Source organism: Gigantopelta aegis, chromosome 11 (assembly GCF_016097555.1).
Source record: "Gigantopelta aegis isolate Gae_Host chromosome 11, Gae_host_genome, whole genome shotgun sequence".
Lineage (NCBI taxonomy): Eukaryota > Metazoa > Mollusca > Gastropoda > Neomphalida > Peltospiridae > Gigantopelta > Gigantopelta aegis.
Genome location: NC_054709.1, coordinates 4,734,300 through 4,757,089, shown reverse-complemented (window position 1 = coordinate 4,757,089; position 22,790 = coordinate 4,734,300). Strand labels below are relative to the sequence as shown.

General features: G+C 37.4%; 1 protein-coding gene across 4 annotated transcripts in view; it reads right to left on the bottom strand.

Annotated features, from left to right (window-relative positions):
• Positions 1-22,790, bottom strand: part of LOC121385560 — a 93,130-nt gene that overhangs the window by 66,006 nt on the left and 4,334 nt on the right. For 2 of the 4 annotated variants that reach the window (XM_041516280.1, XM_041516281.1), the window contains exons 2-4: positions 14,712-14,852; positions 2,804-2,875; positions 357-464 (exon numbers count right to left, since the gene is read on the bottom strand). In XM_041516280.1, the coding sequence (XP_041372214.1) occupies positions 357-464; positions 2,804-2,875; positions 14,712-14,819 (288 nt within the window). In that variant the 5' untranslated portion in view covers positions 14,820-14,852. Of the gene's footprint in view, positions 1-356; positions 465-2,803; positions 2,876-14,711; positions 15,843-22,790 lie in introns of those variants that run through there. The other 2 variants (XM_041516279.1, XM_041516278.1) reach the window with 1 other exon arrangement.

The window sequence follows — 22,790 nt, the reverse complement described above, 5'->3', positions numbered from 1 at the left end:
GCGTTTTGAAAAAAAAATAAAAAAAGGGGGGATTTACCCAATAAAATTTCATAAGGATCAATCGCGTTTTGTGGTAAATCAGCGGGCCTATAATTAGCCCTTACTGACATACAATAATGGCTTTAACTATAAAAAAGAAAGAAAATGGTTTATATCGCGTTTTGCGCCTGAACTCTTCATATATATATACATACACATACACATACACATACACATACACATACACATACACATACACATACACATACACATACACATATACATACTTATACACATGCACACGCACACGCACACGCACACGCACACGCACATGCACATGCACATACATATATATATATATATATATAATATCTCACTTGATTTTTCTCTGTCTCCCGCAGTCGTTTATAAGCTTTTGTAGTGATGGCGAAAATGTGTGGTTCATCTTTAGAAGTCAGTGTCTTCCAGCCGTACTTCTTGTGATACTAAAACAAATTCAATACAGTGGAATCGTTAATATTTTGGTATTAATGCTTGACACACACATACCAATTAACGCTGACTTCACAAAGTGGCGACAGTGATGTCGGCGTTAATCGGTTAATCTCCACTGTTGCCCCGCTTAGACTGTCACGTCGGCTGGTGTGTGTAGGTGCACATTTTCAGACTACTTTTTTTTCTTTTTTTCTTTTTTTTTCAGACTACTGCCGACTGGACAGTCGAATCGTCGAGTCAGCGTTAATGCGTAGGTGTGTGCCAAGCATTAAACGCATAATATTATATGGTAACATTTTCGGCAGCATATTTTCAGTCCGCAATAAAAACTATTAGTAGCAGCAGCTTAAATTGGTTTAAAACGAAAACTAGCAAAACAATAAATATAAACCTATGTACTGTTTTACTTGCTAATCCAAATGAAAATCTGCTACTGAATTTTTTACTTATAATAAGTAAAACACATATATACCGCTGCTAAAATGAAGCCAAATATTGATGAAATTGTTACTAGAATAAAATTGTACAGAAATATCAAAACATATATTTACTCAAGGGACATTCCTGAGTTTGCTGCACTTTTTAAGATGTTATCGACTAACAGAGACTTTTTAGCGATTGTAATTGCATATCAAATATATTTTTCTGCTTAAAATATTAGTGGCTGTGTATTAAACGTGTTTCTGATCGTTCTAATACTTGTACTAGGTTAAATTTCATTTTATTTCCTAAAATATATTGTTTCGTACGTACGAAATTATTTGAAGACAAAATCCAGTTTGGGTTTCTTACAAATATTAAGACGACCAGAAACACATTGAATATGCAAACACTGATATTCTAAACAAGAAAATGTATTTAATATGTTTAATCGTAGAAATATTTGTTAAGTCGGAAACATCTTATAATGTAGTAAACTCAGGAATGTCCCTTTAAGAGAAGCATCTTACAATGTAGTAAACTCAGGAATGTCCCTTTAAGAGAAACATCTTATAATGTAGTAAACTCAGGAATGTCCCTTTAAGAGAAACATCTTATAATGTAGTAAACTCAGGAATGTCCCTTTAAGAGAAGCATCTTACAATGTAGTAAACTCAGGAATGTCCCTTTAAGAGAAACATCTTACAATGTAGTAAACTCAGGAATGTCCCTTTAAGAGAAACATCTTATAATGTAGTAAACTCAGGAATGTCCCTTTAAGAGAAGCATCTTATAATGTAGTAAACTCAGGAATGTCCCTTTAAGAGAAGCATCTTATAATGTAGTAAACTCAGGAATGTCCCTTTAAGACAGCTTCACAAATAAATGGGGTATTTTACAATTATACTATCGAGTATTATATTAAATTAATTTTATAGGGTTTTTTTGTTTTTTTCTTATTACAAAAATAGAAAAGAAATATAGAACCTAGAAACCTTTCCTTTGTTCTGTTATAACTGACTATTTGCTTCTGACTAAAGTGTGTATCATTCGTGAATGTTTAGTTGCTTCATTATAACTGCATAAAGGTTTGTATAAAACAATCTATATTAACAATGTTACCAATTATACTCAAGCCACGTGAATATAATGCAAATTTAAATGTGGCAATTATTTGTCATGGAATAAACTCTTTAAAGAAACAAACAGTTTAAATTCAAATTTGAAAAGCAATGTATTGGATTTACAACTGAATTTACAATTTAAACAAAACAGTATTTATGTTAGAGTCTCTAGTTTACCAATCATATCATAATATAGGGCAGTACATATGAACAATTAGCGACTGTGTGTGTATGGTGGGTGGTGGGTGTGTGTGTGGGTGGGTGGGTCTATGTATGTGTGCGTATGTGTGTGTGTGTGTGTGTATGTGGGTGTGTTTGAGGGTGTGTCTGTATTTGTGTGTATGTGTTTCTGTGTGTGTGTTTATGTGTGTATGTGTGTGTTTTTTCTGTGTGTTGTGTGTGTTCTATATGTACGCGTGTGTGCATGAGCGTGCATTTGTGTCACGTGTCTGTGTTTGTTGTATGCCCGTTGCCTGTGTATGTTACCTCTGTGTGTGTGTGTGTTTTGTTGTGTGCTGTGCGTGTTGAAATTTAAATATTGGTTTCCATAAAATATTTACAACACAGACCGACTCAAAACGGGTGCCAACTTTCTCGATCTGTCGCCAATTAGCTGTTTTGGTGCAAAAAAGGCTGAAACACAGACCGACAGATGCCAACTTTCTCGATCTGTCGCCGATTAGCTGTTTTGGTGCAGAACTGCTGTAATTGTATTTCAGTCTGCATCTCTCGGCAACGTGTATAGATGTTATGGAACCAATGCTTAATAGAAAACGTATTAGTACCTCGTTTGTGTATATTGGCAGGTCTTTGAACGGGTTCACTGACAAGAGAATATCATGGCCGCCACCGCTCGTCTGGAAGAGATGAAGTAAACATAAACATAAAATAACGAAGCACGTAATAATGTACATTAAAATTTGTTTTGTTTAACGACACCACTAGAGCACATTGATTAATTAATCATCGGTTATTGGATGTCAAACATCTGGTAATTCTGAAATATAGTCTTAGAGAGGAAACCCGTTACATTTGTTTCCATTAGTAACAAGGGTTCTTTTATATTCACCATCCAATAGACATGATAGCACATACTACGACCTTTGATATGCCAGTCGAGATTCACTGGCTGGAACGAGAAATACAGCCCAGTGGTCGTATACCGACCGCGCATCAAGCGAGCACTTTACCATAACGCTACTGTTGTTAAGAAAATAGCCTTTGAGTTAAATAAAGTGTAAAGAACAGTTTGTAGAACATTGTCTAAAAGGTTAAATTTTACAATACTTACTTGGTTTGTGGATGTTTGGGTTGGGGTTTATGTAAGAAACAATGAATGAATGAATGAATGAATAAAAATGAATGAATGATTGATTGAATGTTTGTTTAACGACACCCCAGCACAAAAATACATATCGGCTATTGGGTGTCACAAATGGTAAGTATATGAACATATTTATATACACTCGTGTAAAACCACAGTGTAAGGAGCTGGGGGGGGGGGGGGGGGAAGTATAATACAATATATAAAATCAAGTTAAGTATATCTTAAAATTTTGTATAGAAGTCAAAGTGTTTTAAAAACTTTACAATTAACATTGGATGGAATTTAAATGATTCCAAAACATTTCTGTTGCCAAATATATCATTTCTTGTCGGCTTGAGATGATCACACTCCACCAAAATGTGCCGCACAGTCAGTGTACACTGACAGTGTTCACACTGAGGAGGAGGGTCCTTCTTTAAAATAAATGAATGCGTCAAATATGTATGGCCGATGTATGAATGAATGAATGAATGAATGAATGTTTAACGACACCCCATCACGAAAAATACATCGGCTATTGGGTGTCAAACTATGGTGATGTAAAGAAGCATGCATTAACGAGATAAAATTATGGAAATTATTATGGTAAACGGACCTTTAAGAAAAGCAAACACAAATTATCTAATTTTAGTAAATTAAAATTAAACATCAAATTAACTGATTAGTTATTAAAGGGACATTCCTTAGTTTTCTGCCATTTTTAAGATGTTATCGACTAACAAAGAAAGAAAGAAAGAAATGTTTTATTTAACGACGCACTCAACACATTTTATTTACGGTTATAAGGCGTCAGACATATGGTTAAGGACCACACAGATTTTGAGAGGAAACCCGCTGTCGCCACTACATGGGCTACTTTTCCATTTGCGCTTCCCACAGGCAGGATAGCACAAACCATGGCCTTTGTTGAACCAGTTATGGATCACTGGTCTGAGCAAGTGATTTACACCTACCCAGTGAGCCTTGCGGAGCACTCACTCAGGATTTGGAGTCGGTATTTGGATTAAAAATCCCATGCCTCGACTGGGATCCGAACCCAGTACCTACCAGCCTGTAGACCGATGGCCTACCACGACGCCACCGAGGCCAGTTCGACTAACAAAGACTTTTTAACGATTGTAATTACATTTTTAGACATAATATATTAGTGGCTGTATATTAAACGTGTTTCTGGCCGTTGTAATATTTGTACTAGGTTAAATTTCATTTTATTTTGTCACTCAACGACAGGCAGCAAGGGATCTTTTATTTGCGCTTCCCACAGGCAGAATAGTACAAACCGTATAAACCATGGCCTTTGTTGAACCAGTTATGGATCACTAGTCGGTGCAAGTGGTTTACACCTACCCATTGAGCCTTGTGGAGCACTCACTCAGGGTTTGGAGTCGGTATCTGGATTAAAAATACCATGTCTCGACTGGGATCCGAACCCAGTACCTACCAGCCTGTAGACCGATGATCTTAATCACGACGCCACCGAGGCCGGCAAATCTACGATTAAACCACAATTCTTACTACTATTATATTGCAACAAATGTAGTTTGAAAAAGACATATTTCATTTTGTTTCATCCTTAAAATGCTCTATCTACCGTAATGATATAAGTTTCTGCCTGAAATAGATGCCAAACACATATAAACGTATACCCAGTATAACTGCTAGTCGTAGACGTAAACTAACGATGTTTTGTGAAAATGGATCCTGAACAACAAAATGTAATTCTGTCTCATAATGAAACACTAATATCAATGTGTGTGTGTGTGTGTGTGTGTGTGTGTGTGTGTGTGTGTGTGTGTGTGGGGGGGGGGGGGGTACAATTTAATTGGTGAACGCCGTGTAACTGTTTATTAAATAGTGTACACAGTATTTTCTCAAACTATCTATACTAGTGTATTCATAAACCATCGACCGGTCTCGGTGGCGCAGTGGGTAAGACATCGGACTACAGGCTGGTAGGTACAGGGTTCGCAGCCCGGTACCGGCTCCAACCCAAAGCGAGTTCTTAAGGGCTCAGTGGGTAGTTATAAGGCCACTACACCCTCTTCTCTTTCACTAACCACTAAACAACTACCAACTAACCCAGACATCCCAGATAGCTAAAGTGTGTGTGCCCAGGACAGCGTGCTTGAAACTTAATTGGTTTTAAGCACGAAAATAAGTTTAAATGAAATTAACTATACACATATCGTTGGCGGTAGAGAGGACAGACAGCCCAGATAGCTGAGGTGTGTACCCAGGACAGCGTGCTTGAACCGTAATTGGATATAAGCACGAACTTAAGTTGAAATGGAAAAAAAAAACATCGGTTAATGACATACATATTCATTCATGTGTCACGTCAAACTTCTTTAAAACATTTCCTTCGTGGAAAACGACAGCACACATATTACCGAGGTACAAAAAGAGAGGGTTTTTTTTGTTCGCATAATACTGAATAAGCCCTTCTTATCATGCTATGAGTTCCACTTCGTTGACCGTGTAAGGCAACCAGATATTTTTGCAAGCCAATATTGGGTGCAGTAATGAATAGATGACTTGCCTGAAATCAGATCACCCTACAAGGAAGTCTTCCTGGGTTTTTAAAGGACAATTCATGGGTAGTGCGTTTGTTAAAAATAAATATAGCTTAGTACTCTTTAAAATCACGATTTGGTAACGTGAGAGGTTCGTATATGGTACAGGGCCCAGGTGATTCAAAAGGATCGAATGTAAAATTCAGTACATTATCTTTTGTTAATACTGTTACACCATTGCATTTCTGTTTATAATGTTTTAATTTGTTGTAAATAAAATGTTTGAGATACTTGTTTGTATGGGCCTCGGCGGTGTGGCGGTTAATCCCCTCAAACAGACAAAAAAATTCCATAGAAGGGGCAAACAGATGTTTTAAAAAACCTGTTTTGTTTAACGACACCACTAGAGCACATTGATTTATTAATCATCAGTTATTGGATGTCAAACATTTGGTAATTTCGATATTAAATCTTAGAGAGGAAACCCTCCACATTTGTCCATTAGTAGTAAGGGATCTTTTATATGCACCATCCCACAAACAGGATAGTACATACCACGGCCTTTGATATACGAGTCGTGGTGCACTGGCTGGAACGAGAAATAGTCCAATGGGCCCACCGACGGGGATCGATCCCAAACCAACCGTATCAAGCGAGCGCTTTGCCACTAGCGCGAAACGAAAAAGACCTGGAATTCGAAACAAGCTATTGTCAGGGCGACCAACCTAATGGAAATATTTTTCCGGAATTTTCTGGTATTTTAATTTTTAAGCGCGCGAATGCCCCTTTCACAACCGTGGCGAAGTTGCATGAAATCGCCATAGAACCATGTTAACTCGTAGTGATGAGATACATGATGATACTTTTAAAACGTGCCCATATACCACTAGGGTTTCGAATAACGCCCATCCCGAATCCGACCTCATAAGTGGCAACATCGGTGGCCCGACTTCGGAATGGAGGGGGGGGGAGGGCTTGGGTAGTAAATATATTCATCAATTTGTAAATAAAAGTTACTAACCTAGTACAGCAAAAAAAGTTAATCAGATTAAATTTAAAAAAGCAAAAAAGGTTACACACACACAACATACACACACATAGACCAAACTCACCACAAAAAAAATATTTGAAAGCCCCACTTTATTAGCAAATGGTTAGTAGAATTTCACTTCCACCAACAGATTAGTAAGAAAGAAGAGAGGATCGGACAATGTTAATAATATGTAAAAACATTGCCACATTTTGACTATAAAATCAGTGGGAACGAACTATTTGTGGTTTAAAATCCGATTGATGGGTCCACCGACCTAACCTCGGTAAGGCCCGACTGGGATGCAGAGCTGGGGGGGACGAGATGGGTGGGGGGTCGGTAGAAAGTAGGACAGAATTTTGTAAAATAGAAATACTGAAACCATGAAAAGTTGTGTCTTTTACAATTCGAAAAGGAAAAAGGTTTTCCCATTTCTTTGTACCATACTGTCGGCCTTCATTTGCATAATTCAATGTGCTTTTGGAATGACATTTCCAAATTTAAACATATCAGACATAAGACAGGATCGGACTATTTTTTGTCTTTTAAAAAAGTGTTTTATCTTAAACGTGAAAACAGGATATAAAAGTTTAGAGTTGTCGATAGTGTCCATCGTTTATGTTTTCGTTAATTTGTTTTTATAAAGATTTAACAGGATTTGTTATGGGACGCATCCCGTCAAGAAATTTGTTTTAGATATGACAGTTTTGTTATGAAGGTGTAGTGCTGTTAAAAAATCACCTTGTTCGTGAGAATAAAGATCCGTCTAAACGTGATACCATTATTGACTAGGGTTTGTCCATAAATGGGTTGATATACCTATACATATTTTGCTATTATTCCGGATATTAATACGAGATGGTATCATCCATAAAGCTTTGTAAAGTTCTAGAAAAACTTTTAGTAGGGACCGACCCCGACAGGGTTTCTTCCAAAACCTATTGCGAATATGTTCTATCTTTGCTGCTAGGCCAGGCTGTCGGTTTTGTAGAGACTAAACGCGAACAACCGTTTTTTTCTGCAGGGGCCGTCATGGAGTCACGAAAAAAACTAGTCAATGCAATAAATATAAATGAAAACCTGCCGTGATATTAACACATATCACATATACTAGAGAATCAGAATGGATGGGGTAAAAATGTAACCCTGTTAAACGTCTAGTCTTCCACCGCAGTGCAGGGAACGGAACATCGTTTTCTTACTATGGTATTTGTCCTAAACGTTATTTATTTTGAACCGATTCCTTTCTAATTGGCACACAAAAATACAGTGGGTTTTTGTTTTGCTTATTTCCAAAACACTTTCACCTTTCTTCTTACATCAAATCAAATCAAACATGGCGGCTGTCCGAGGTTACGGTTAAGGGGACGGACTGCATTGCCAATCAAAAATTGTAATTAAATTCGCCAGAGTAGTGATTATGCAATAGATTTTCTTTTGTAGTAAACATATTAACATATTATATACTGAACATTTTATTTTTATTTTATTTTATTTTATTATATATCAAATTTTATAAATTTCTATTTAACAGCAGTTTCTAAATTCTTTGTCGTTATATCAAATTCATGTCATGTTATAATGATTTATTTATTTATTTTTAACTTACTTACTTACTTACTTACTTATTATGTTATGTATGTCTTTGATAGCTGTCTCAAATTCAGGATCGTTATAATATATTTGCTATATATGTTTGTTTTGTAATTCTCAGATTTTCAATTCGTAAAGTGCTCTACTTTATACGATATAACCGAGGGTTGAACACACGAAACCTATGAATTGTAAATACTGACATCGAGTTAAATGCCATAACAAGTTGGGTTTTTTTAAAATTCAATAGATGCATTGAAACTCAAACCGCGAGTATTGAGAAGAGGCACGTTGCTAGCTGTTGTCATGTTGTGTTTGTGTTAATGGAAAACATGCTTGAACCAGTGTCTAAATTAAACACGGATATTCCTATAAATGTAAACATTGCCTTCTTTCATACAAACACCCATGGAGAGTTGCAGGCAAATATGTCTACTTTACATAATTTTAAATTATTTATTATTAATCTCTTAACCGGTTAACTTGTGGTTAATCCTTTTGGATACTAGTATTATATTCAGTAATATATGTTTCAATCAATTTGTTAATTCTTTTTCTTTTGGTGTTATGTTTTATAAAATAGATCACAAATCAATAAATAAATTAATATACTAATTAATTCATTAATTCATTAAAAACATTCGTTGTAAAATAAACGGTCTCACATGGGAACTCGTTTAGTATTCTCTATCTAATTGTAGTTGTCCCAAGAGACTTTTAGTTTGTGTTAGTCGTAAACATCTTAAAATGCCCGACAACTCAGAATGGTCCCTTTAAGAGGTCTTGTGGGACCAGACCACTTCTGTGTTGTTAATCTGCTGAATTTTAGCTATAGCGACCGCCTAAACTAAGTAAGCCATATAGGACATAAAGCTGGTAGGTACTGGGTTCGCTCCCACCCAGAGCGAGTTTTAATGACCACTACACCCTTTTTTCTCTCACTAACCACTAAAAACTAAGAACTAACCCACTGTCCTGGACAGACATCCCAGATAGCTGAGCTGTGTGTACTCAGCCCAGCGTGCTTGAACCTTAATTGGATTAAAAAACAGTTGAAATGAAAATGAAGTATGCCTCGTCCCATTAAAATTGAATGACCCCTTGAAATGGTCGTCTTTCCCTGTCTTAATCGGTGCTAAGCGACTGACATGCCAAATACCGTGGTATGTACTTCCCTGCGTGTAGTAAGTTAAAGTTTGTTTTGCTTAATTACACCACTAGAGCACATTGATGTATTAATCATCGGCTATTGGATGTCAAACATTTGGTAATCTTGACACAATGTTAGAGAGGAAACCCGCTAAATTTTTTCCATTAGTAGCAAGGGTTCTTTTATATGCACCGTCCCACAGACAGGATAGCACATACCACTGCCTTTGTGCACTGGCTGGAACGAGAAATAACCCAATGGACCCACCGACAGGGATCGACCTAGACCGACCGCGCTTCAAGCGAGCGCTTTACCACCTGGCTAGTCCTTCCACCTGGCATATTAACGGTTGTGGTATGTACTGCCCTGCATGTAGTCAGGTGCATATATAAATGATCCCCGTTGCTTCGTTGCAACGAGCAGCTTATAGCGAGGTTGCGGGTTTCCTCTCTTTCTCTGTTTCAAAAAACAAATATCGATATAAACATTATTATCTACTAAGACATCAAATAACCGTGTTTTGAAATGTGTTCAGGTAACATCAAACAAAAATTTATTTTTCTAAAAGCGTATGCCAAAGTTATGACAACCATTGTTATGTTACCAGTCTAACAGTCAGTGATTAAACACCGGTACGGGGTCACAAGAAAGTCTAAAGGTTGGCTTACACGACAGATCAAACGAGTTCGGGATGACGTTAAGTCTAATGGTAAGTTTACACGACTGATTAAACAAATTACATGATCACGTTGAAGTCTAAATGTAGGTTTACATGACAGGTGACATGACTTTTAGCATGTGGACGTCTGGACTGTGAAGAGCTACGTTTCTAGGTGAGAGAGGGTCGAGTTATGGTTACCCGGAAAAACAAACGCTTTGACCAGGGGCTGTGGGGAAGGGTGTTAACCATCGATATCCCACCCAGCACACGCGACTCCTACCTATGCTAGGCTCAGACTGTCAACTGTCACGATAAAGTTCACCAACTCGACGGCTGCGTTGCAATTTCCACAACTTCCGACTACGGATGTGCACAGATTAATTGGTCGTAGGAGTGGTACACGACGAAAATCGAGTTGGAAGAGCGCTCATACTAGCAACTGGACAGTCGTAGAAGTCGTGACAGCAGAAAGTTGGCCACCTTTCTGTTGACAGTTGGTAATTTGAGCCTAGCATACGTTAAAAACGAACATAAAAAATTATATTTAAATAAAACAATTAAGAAGAAGAAGAAGAAAAAAATAAAATAAATAAATAAATGAAAGAAACAAAACATCAACATTTTCGAATAAGTGCATCGTAGCTAAGTGATATTTAAGGCCAAAGAGTATTATCCCTGCCCACTACCAACACTGGTCGGACTGCTTGTGCTCTCGTGCACTTGTAAAGCGCGGATGGTTCCCTCCCCCACACTCACAATCAACTGTTTCCTGCCCTGGGCGAAGAAGCCGATGGATATTCGATACCCGCGCCCATGACAGGCGTGCGCTACAACACCTTGCTCTGAATGTGCACGTAAAACCATATGATTATGCCTATGACAGTGTTCTAGCTAGGATTTTGATGGGGCAGGGCGCTATGCTGGTTTTAATTTACAAAACGTTTTTGGAGGGAGGGGAACAATCGATTTCTAAACCCAAATATATTATTCTTAAATTTGGATGCTTGATAAAACAGTACATTCATCGCCGTATGCAGTATTATTGTACTAATGCACTAAATATAGACACTATTAAAAAAAATTCGTTCCAGCCAGTGCAACACGACTGGTATGTGCCGTGGTATGTGCTATCCTGTCTGTGAGATGGTGTATATAAACGATCCTTTGCTACTAAAGGAAAAAAGTAGCAGGTTTTTCTCTAAGACTAAATTTCAAAATTACCAAATGTTTGACATCCAATAGCCGATTATTAATAAATCAATATGCTCTAGTGGTGTCGTTAAATAAAATCAAACTTTAACTATTAAAATGTTTTACAAAAGGTTGGATCAACTAAAAAATTCTATTCTTTTTTCTATTATATATAGTATTTATACCATTTAATATAATGCCCAAATGTAATTTAAAATAAATAAATGAAATAATTAAAAGAAATCAAGAATTGAAAAAAAAGAGAATGATTAGAAAGAAATAAAAAAATTAAAAAAATGAAAGAACAACAAATTAAAAAATTGATATAAGGATATATTTGTAACAAGTTGCTCACTGCATTTAAAAATGGCTATTATTGCATGTCACGGTCTAAATAGATTTCATTAAGTAGCTTTTGCAAACATGCTTTTAATAAAACACAGTTATGCCTACATAGACCAAATAACCAGTGTTGCTAGTTTACTCTGTGCCATATTATAAAGATGCAATCAATGTGTCATTGATAAGGACTACTGACATCCGTTAAAACTATATGTATCTTGGTCTGGGTATTTGCAAAGGCAAAAATTACTTTAAAAAATGTACGTTCTATCGAAGTTTATCATGATGGTCTACTTTCAACTAGGTGTTTGCTAGGTGGTGTGTGGTTATGTGCGTGACGGTGTGAGGATTACTTCGCATTCAAGCTTTGTAAGACTGCCTGTCCGCTCGTCTGCAGTCATATCGACTAACAATAGAAAAGAAAAAAACATACCACGTTACTACTATCGGCTTTCACAACTGTGGCCAAACAATGTATTGTCAAACGTTTTTTAGTTGGGAATTCAGACTCGTAACAACACTGTACACGCTTGAGGAAAACAAGATTTTGTATTTTTATTTGACAATGAATTAGGGCAGGGCGGCACAAAACGGGGGAAGGGCGCAGCGCCCCTCTATTTGTTGCTAGCCAGAACACTGCTATGACGAATATGTGTTTTTCCGATTGCATAATTCAGGCCCATTGGGCTATTTCTCGTTCCAGCCAGTGCACCACGACTGGTATATCAAAGGCCGTGGTATGTTTTATCCTGTCTAATGGGAAAATGTAGCGGTATTCCTCTCTAAGAATCTGTCAAAATTACCAAATGTTTGAAATTCACTAGCCGATGATTAATACATCTTACACCTACCCATACATGTGCTCTAGTGGTGTCGTTAAACAAAACAAACTTTAACATAATTCAGAAAAATGTGGGTAGGTAGGCTCTTTCTCTAAATACATTTATGTAGTAAGAGAGCACTGAATAGAAAAGAGTAGATTAGAGCAGAGCAGAGCAGAGCAGAGCAGAGCAGAGCAGAGTAGAGTAGAGTAGAGTAGAGTAGAGTAGAGTAGAGTAGAGTAGAGTAGAGTAGAGTAGAGTAGAATAGAATATATGTTTAACGACATCCCAGCGCGAAAAATGCATCGGCTATTGGGTGTCAAACTACGGTAAATCATTAGGTGATGTAAAAGAGCACTGTCTTTCGTAAGTTTAATTTATATTTAAAGGGACATTCCTGAGTTTGTTGCAATTTTTAAGATGTTGTCGACTAGCAGAGACCTTTTTAACGATTGTAATTACACATCAAATATATTTTTCTGTTTAAAATATTAGTGGCTGTATATTAAACGTGTTTCTGATCGTTTTAATATTTGTATTAGGTTCAATTTCATTTTATTTCCTAAAATATAATTTTTCGTACGTACGAAATTATTTGGAGACAAAATGCATTTTGGGATTCTTACAAATTTTAAGACGAGCAGAAACACATTGAATATATTTAATATGTAAGTTTAATCGTAGAAATATTTTATTAGTCTGAAACATCTTACACTGCAGCAAACTCAGGAATATCCCTTTAATATAATATTTAAAAAAATTAATATATGATGTTAAATTTGGTCACAAGATTAATATAGATATATCTTTGTTGTATAAATAGCACGAGAAACAACATTTTTCATGTAAATTACGCTCTCTTACGTTGAATTTGGCTTTCGGTATATCCTGGAATTTCAAAGCACGACGATGAAAAACGTCAAACCGGACACAATTTAATTCTCAATTGAATATTGAGCAAAAGTAGGTGGGGTTTTGTTAATCCGCTTGTTGCCGATATCAATTTAGACTCGGTCGGTTGGCAATTTGTGTGTTTGTGTGACTCTCTTTCAATAATACCCGTTAGAATCGCACGTTTTTTTTCAGGGTTGATCGGGTAATCGGAAGTTCGGAACCGCAATCATTATTTTGTTTGGCCCTAGTATACCAAATAATTGATAACCAGTGAAATTTGAGAACTGCGTAGCTGGTCCAAATTACCAAATGTTTCCATCCAAATGCCGATGCTTAATGCATCAATGTGCTCTAGTGCTGTCGTTAAACAAACAAAAAAACGTTTAATCGTAACTCGAGCTAGTCAGCGGACTCTCCCTGTAAACATGCACTCCTGTCCTTTTCTTTCCTGACATAGTTAAAAAAAAACCCACACTGTTTTGTTTAACGACACCACATTGTTTAATTAATCATAGGTTATTGGATGTCAAACATTTGGTAATTCCGACTCGTTGTCATCAGAGGTAACCCGCTACATTTTTCTTAATGCAGCAAGGGATCTTTTATATGCACTTTCCTACAGACAGGAAAGCACATACCGCGGATTTTGACCAGTTGTGGCGCACTGTTTGGAATCCTAACATCGATCAGCCTGCTTACAAAAACACAGACCGGACGTTAAAGATATGTACACTATTCATATTTGGCACGAGGATACCTCTCAGTATGAGGTAATTAAGTATATTTAAATTCCCGTTACATTCATTACAACATAACGCGTCACCCCATTGGTCCAGACGTCGCAACGGGAGTTTGTTCATTTCTCGATAAAAGGAAAAATGACGTTGTCAGGGAACGTCATATCTGATGACAACAGTTTATATGGACACGTTGTCTTACTGAGCGTTATTCTTTAGGGAACAAAAATAATTCAACATAAAGTATGAACTTAGTGTTAATATTAGCCAGTATGATTAACACAGTCTGCGAATGATTTGTTTCGTTCCTACCCTGATGAACGTAAAACAAAGTACAGACAATCCTTAAATGTAAAAAAAAAATAATAATAATAAAAAAAAAATGTAGCAAAATATCTTTTTGAAAAAAACCCCCACTAACGTTGTTTACTTACATATATTTCGTTCTTCTCGTATCTTTTCTTCACCACTTCTAGAATCCTGTCATTTGACAGATCGCCTAGCTCCGTCAAATCACTCGGTGCTGACTCTTGCAACTCCATCCCTTCAAATTGTCTTCTTTCAGGAAACCAGTCCTTGTTAAAAAGACCACCATCACAAAACGCTGATTCTGCGTCCGAATATACATTTGTACTAATACTCATTTTGCGATATATTCTATATCTGCTGAAATTAACTGAAAACTAAATTGTGTAGATTTTACATTTAAGTAATTGGAAGCAAGTCCAAACTAATATAAACTTTTATATTTAAAAAAGGTGGTATGTCCAAGCTTATTTTGGATTTTACATCCAAGGAGGAAAGTACAAAGTAATGTTAGATTTTACATCCACAAAAAATGGAGTCTCTAGTACAAAGTAATGTTATATTTTACATCCACGAAACTGGAGTCTCAAGTAAAGAAGAATGTTAGATGTTACATCCATGAAACTGGAGTCTCGAACACAGAAGAATGTTAGATGTTACATCCACGAAACTGGAATTTCCAGTACAAAGTAATGTTAGATGTTACATCCACGAAACTGGAATCTCCAGTACAAAGTAATCTTAGATTTTACATCCACGAAACTGGAGTCTCCAATATAAAGTAATGCTAGATTTTACATCCAAGAAACTGGAGTCTCCAATACAAAGTAATGTTAGATTTTACATCTAACAAACTAAATAGAAGCCCGAGGTAATGTTAATATATATTCTGGTATTTCCCTTTGGGATCAGATCTGGTTTAGCCATTGCTCATGATTGCTCGTACAAACAACATACCGCAGTCGGTCTATTGTCAACACCAGTCCTGTGGTGGTGGTTGGTGACTGGAGTGTTCTGCCAGACGTCTTTTGTTCGCGGGGAGCTGCATGAATATGCACAGGTAACTGGAAACTGTTTGTGACGTCACCAGTAGTTGTGCCCGCTTGCAGAAACACAATGGCCCAATACCGACACAGGATCTTAGAGCAACAACCGAGTGTCTGAGGAAGGAGATCATCTTACGCGATCGAATACCCGAGGACGGGGACGTCGCTTTAATAGTCTCTTAAACCGATATGACGTATCATAGTTCATATAAGGACAAAAGGTTGTTGTTGTTGGGGGGGGGGGGGGGGGGGGGGATGGGGGGCTCTTTCTTTTTTTCAGTATAGTCCAACCTTGTTTGTTTATTTGTTGTTGTTGTGGGTTTGGGGATGTGTGTTGTTGTTTTTTTTGTTTTTTTCGCTTTGCTTTTTTAGGGGGTTTTGTGGAGTGAGTTGGGCTTGTGTGGTGGGTAGGTCGGGGTTTGTTTTGTTATATGGTTGTTGTTGTTTTTTTTAGTTTCTGTTGCTTGTTGTTGTTGGGTGTTTTGTTTGTTTTTGTTTCTTTGGGTTTTTTTTTTTTTTTGGGGGGGGGGGTTCTCTTTGTTTTTGTTTTCGTGCTTGTTTTTGTTTTGTTTGTTTTGTTTTGTTTTGTTTTGTTGCGGTTTTGTTTTGTTGGGGTTTTTTGTTGGTTTTTTGTGTGGGGATTTTTTTTTGGGGGGTGGGGGGGTTCCTTTTTGTTGTTGTCAATTTAGTTGTGGGCTATAATTGTTTCCTTATCTGTTTTAGGTTCTTTTTTTCTATGTGTTTTTATCGGGGTATTTTGTGTGTCTTTTTGTTTTCCTTTTTTGTTTGTTTGTTTGCTTGTTTTTTTTTTTTCTTTTTTTTGTTTTTTTTTCTGTTTTTTTCTTATTATTATTATTAGTTGTGGGTTTTTTTATGTTTTTGTAGGTTTTTTTTGTTGCATTTGTCTTTTTCTTTTGAGGGTGGGGATTGGGGTGGTGGTTTGGGGAAGAGTTCGATTGGGATCATCCCCCTATGTATTTGCAACCAATCTATTTGCATATTTAGACTTCAGTCTAAGAAAACGACAAATCATGCTTGGCACACCGCTATGGACACGGAAGTCGTTTTAATAGGAGTGCCTTATACTATTTAACTTATTACTGAGCTTACTTGGGCATGAATGGGTTTCTTTAAGCATTATTATTGTATTTTTGTTTGGCTTCCCATATCTACTTACGACACATTTATTTTCACAATTAGGAGTTGATCAAAGGAAACTTACAATCCTGTTTCGCATATTTAACCCCAATGGACCGGGAAGTATTTTTAAATAGACTTTTTGGCATAAAGAGTTGTCTCTATACATGTACGTTTGCCTACCTATCTATATACCAACCTACTTACCTCTGCATATATATGTATTGATGTATGAATATCTATATATTGTATGTATGTCGAGGTTGACTATTACATACATAGATATTAACGCACTGGCGCAGGGGATAATTAAATCCTTTCTGGCCTCACAAATTGTCCCATGCCGTTGCTGGGACTCGAACCTGTGGCACCGATTCGCCCGCAAATTGCAACACTAACCACGATACGCTCTGAGCTATCGAAGCTTCCATAAAAAAGGAAGCTCTTTTAACTCAACCATATGCATGGGGCCTACAATCTACGCGGTCGATCCAGCTTACGTGCATGAAACAGTGGGCAGACCTGGCACTGGCTAGTATGTATTGATGTATGAATATCTATATATTGTATGTATGTCGAGGTTGACTATTACATACATAGATATTAACGCACTGGCGCAGGGGATAATTAAATCCTTTCTGGCCTCACAAATTGTCCCGTGCCGTTGCTGGGACTCGAACCCGTGGCACCGATTCGCCCGCAAATTGCAACACTAACCACGATACGCTCTGAGCTATCGAAGCTTCCATAAAAAAGGAAGCTCTTTTAACTCAACCATATGCATGGGGCCTACAATCTACGCGGTCGATCCAGCTTACGTGCATGAAACAGTGGGCAGACCTGGCACTGGCTAGTATGTATTGATGTATGAATATCTATATATTGTATATATGTCGAGGTTGACTATTACATACATAGATATTAACGCACTGGCGCAGGGGATAATTAAATCCTTTCTGGCCTCACAAATTGTCCCATGCCGTTGCCGGGACTCGAACCTGTGGCACCGATTCGCCCGCAAATTGCAACACTAACCACGATACGCTCTGAGCTATCGAAGCTTCCATAAAAAAGGAAGCTCTTTTAACTCAACCATATGCATGGGGCCCACAATCTACGCGGTCGATCCCGCTTACGTGCATGAAACAGTGGGCAGACCTGGCACTGGCTAGTATGTACTGATGTATGAATATCTATATATTGTATGTATGTCGAGGTTGACTATTACATACATAGATATTAACGCACTGGCGCAGGGGATAATTAAATCCTTTCTGGCCTCACAAATTGTCCCATGCCGTTGCTGGGACTCGAACCTGTGGAACCGATTCACCCGCAAATTGCAACACTAACCACGATACGCTCTGAGCTATCGAAGCTTCCATAAAAAAGGAAGCTCTTTTAACTCAACCATATGCATGGGGCCTACAATCTACGCGGTCGATCCCGCTTACGTGCATGAAACAGAGGGCAGACCTGGCACTGGCTAGTATGTATTGATGTATGAATATCTATATATTGTATGTATGTTGTATGTATGTATGTATGTATGTGTGTATGAATGTATGTATGTATGTATGAATGTATATATGTATGTATGTATGTATGTATGTAATGTTAATACATATCCTTATGTTTGGACACGGATATAGATATGTATATACACACACACACACACACACACACATATACATACACACACACACACACGCACACACACACACACACACACACACACACACACACACACACACACACATATATACATACACATACTGTGACGGAACATGCTCTTAATTTCTTTTCGCCTGTGGCGATATTAATTGTTTTAGAGGCCGTGTGCAGTTCCAAATGCACTTAGCCCAGTTGGGCAACTTTGTTACGTAATACCTTTGCGCGACGGTCGTCGAGCTGTACGCCTAATACACACCCAGACCAGGTGCGGAGGCCATGTGGCCAGTAGTTACGTAATAACTCCGCTAGTGCTGTTTATGACCAGGGGATTGCTCGCGGAATGGCGACATCCAGTCTGACGATCAGAGGAAATATACCGACTCTGGGAGAGGTGGAAATTCAGATGATACGTGAGGTACCGCCTTGTGCCCCCAGGCGATATTCGCTGTCTCTGAGAGTTTTGAATAAATAGCTATGGTTTAGAGATATCGGAGGGAACCAAAACGGAAGGCTTCCCGGGAACGTTAGTCCGTTTGGACTTTGACTGCCGATAGTTCCAGTTCTACCGGTCAAAATTGAGAGTCACTCAATTTCCTGTGATGACGTCAAGACTGCAGAGATCAAATTAACCAACAGCCAGATTCTAGCAGACTTGAGCCCCCAGCGAGCAAAGTTGACTACGTTGAAACAAGACAATGTTTCCATTTGTCAGAACTTTCCAACGGTTACCAATACCTTAAGCCAGGATATGCGCTTGGAACCCAACGCTACACCGATTCGACAGCATGCCTATCGGAGAAAACCTGGAAAACGTGCGACACTGAAAAAGAAGGAAACGAAGTTCCAGTGGTCAGATGAATGCGCGAAGTCATTCAACCGTCTCAAGCAGATGCGCTACTCGTCTCCCGTGATGGCAGCACCAGACTACCGAATGCCGTTCAAGCTAGCTGTGGATGCCAGTGACGTGGGAGCTGGAGCTGTGATGTTCCAGGAAGACGAAAATGGACTGGACCATCCTGTAAGTTTCTTCTCCAAAACGTTTGACAAACACCAGGTGAACTATTCCACTATAGAGAAGGAAGCTTTGGCCATGGTACAAGCTCTGAAGCATTTTCAGATCTACGTGAAATCGGCAGTGCATCAAGTGGTGGTCTTTACTGATCATAATCCGCTCACTTTCATTCACAGAATGAAAGCCACCAACCAGAGAGTTTTGAGGTGGAGTCTTCTTCTGCAAGAATACCCAATTACCATTGAACATATCAAGGGCACATCCAATGTAATCGCTGATGCCCTGTCCCGAAGTTGAACGTTATGATAATGTGTTGACATTCTTGATTTCTGTTTTGTTTTTATATATTTTATTTGTATACCAGGGACTCAGAGACTCAGTGTGAATACTGGTAGTCACCTTATTATTACATGTGTTATAAATGCCCGGATGCGTCGGTTAACGCACCTTTTGTTTTAATGTAGTATATTTCCCTATTCCTAGAGTAGAGGAAATATCCTTTTTGAGGTGGGGGTGTGTGACGGTACATGCTCTTAATTTCTTTTCACCTGTGGTGATATTAATTGTTTTAGAGGCCGTGTGCAGTTCCAAATGCACTTAGCCCAGGTGGGCAACTTTGTTACCAATACCTTTGCGCGACGATCGTCGAGCTGTACGCCTAATACACACTTAGACCAGGTGCGGAGGCCATGTGGCCAGTAGTTACGTAATAACTCCGCTAGTGCTGTTTATGACCAGGGGATTGCTCGAGGAATGGCGACAGCCAGTCTGACGATCAGAGGAAATATACCGACTCTGGGAGAGGTGGAAATTCAGATGATACGTGAGGTACCGCCTTGTGCCCCCAGGCGATATTCGCTGTCTCTGAGAGTTTTGAATAAATAGCTAGGGTTTAGAGATATCGAGAAGAAACATATTGGAAGGCGTCCAGGGGGAACGTTAGTCCGTTAGGACTTGGTAAATATCATTTCTGCTCTGTTGTATAACCTTGATGTGATTGATGTGACTTTAAATATTTTAATACTGTATTATACCAATATTATTTAGACGGTGCTGCCGGTCATCTGACGCAGTATTCTGTAGGCTCACCGTTCTGATATATATATATATATATATATATATATATATATATATATATATATATATATATATATATATATATATATAAAGCTTAGCCAGTCATCCTAGAGGACCTAGGTAAACTGTAGGTTATTGTCTTTATTGTGATAGGTACCAGTATTAATTCTGTGTTACAAGGTTATTGAACGAGTAGTAAGGGTTAATTAAAAATTAACCAGTTAGGAATAGAGTGTAATTCCTTTATTAATTAAGTTCTCCTGGAAGCGTTTCTCAATTATCACACGTTATTGAACGAGTAGTAAGGGTTAATTAAAAATTAACCAGTTAGGAATAGAGTGTAATTCCTTTATTAATTAAGTTCTCCTGGAAGCGTTTCTCAATTATCACACGTGTGGGTGTTGTGTTACGGTGAAGTGATTCCATATTGTGTAAACTAGACACCTAGAGATTAACTAATTAAGAGTTCAGTTCTGGGTTGTTATTATTTGTTGTTGTTAATTAACTACTGCGGCAGTACATTTGTCAGCGTAGGTTAATACAGATTCCAAAGTGTATTGTGTTTTTGTTGTGTTTTCTATTGAACTAAACGTGCTATAATAATATATACTTTATATAAGATGTTATCTCTGATCATACCTAGACGAGCCACTCGGGTAAATACTGCTCGATACAGAGAGATCTAATAGATATACAGTTAGGAGAGATATTTGGATAATCGTGTTTCATCCAGTTACGGGTATTGTAGGATCCCCGTGACACATACACACATACCCCTCACAATAGTGACATTCCAAATTGGTATTGCAGTTACACCGCATGAGACATCAAAGTCATGGTACAATTATTATTATTATTGTTCAATTTAATATTTATAATTAGGAAAGGGACTCTCGTAAGTTGGATAGCTTGTGCCCAATACGTTCGTGTGTGTCTATATATATTTATCATATAATATCTTACATTTTCAGTGCAATCAAAGTATGTGATCTTTTTCAGATTAGCAAACTTTGCAAATTAGATGTAAATTAGTCGAGGTCTCGTTACTAGGTTTATCGACATTTAAGCAAACGTACTGGGTGACACTCCATGATTGACGTATGCATTTGGACATAAATACGCTCTCATTACAGTCAGAGACCAAGCTATGTATTTTTTTGGCAATTCCCGACAACCAAAAAGTTGGCAAAGATTTCCGCTCTAATACCACAACAATCCTATGTTTGACGTCAAATACCTTTACATCGATCATTTTCGAGTTAACTGATTTTTAAAAATCCACATATTAATCACTAATACACACAGTACAGAAAGAAATCCGACAGCACCCACATTCACCTACAAAATGTTTTGCAAAATCCTAATTTAGGCCGAGTAGCAGCATGTCAGTTTTGAAATTTACGAATTAATTGTGCAGACATTATATTTGGAATTCATGAATTTGTTGTTGATAACAGAAAATAAATGCAACGATAACGAAGTATATATATTATATTATTCGCAACTTTGATGAAGTAGTTATATCAGGTATGTACTATCCTGTCTGTGGAATGGTTCATATAAACGATCCCTTGCTACTAATGGAAACTATATGTCAACATTACCAAATGTTTCACATCCAATAGCCGATGATTAATAAATCAATATGCTCTAGTGGTGTCGTTAAAACAAAACAACTTTAACTATGATACAAATGAACTCCATTTCGGCTATTTCTTCCTGTTTTTAATTCTATGGAAACATAGTTAATATTGGCTGTAAAATTCATTGGTTCGTTATAAAAGACACGAGCTACTTTGAAACCTTCCTGGTGAGGTTATTGTAACAGTCATGCGCAACTGGCGCTTTTCCAATAACCCGGTTATGACTAACTAATGTATATTTCACGTGATCACTGATACTATGTCTAATGCTGACATTCTATATACATGTATATATATATATATATATATATATATATATATATATATATATATATATATATATATATATATATATATATATATATATATACATACATATATACATACATAGATATAGTTATAGTTATACTTATAGTACTGTTTTCATTATTTATAATAATTAATTAAAGAGATTGTAAGAATAATACAATTGTATTTATCAATCCTGTGTATGTGTTTAAACTTCATAAATTATTCAGTTATAAGAATCATTACGTAGACATGCATTAAGTAAAATGCAAAATAGTTTGGTCAAACGGCACCACTAGTGCACATTGATTTATTAGTCATCAGCTGTTG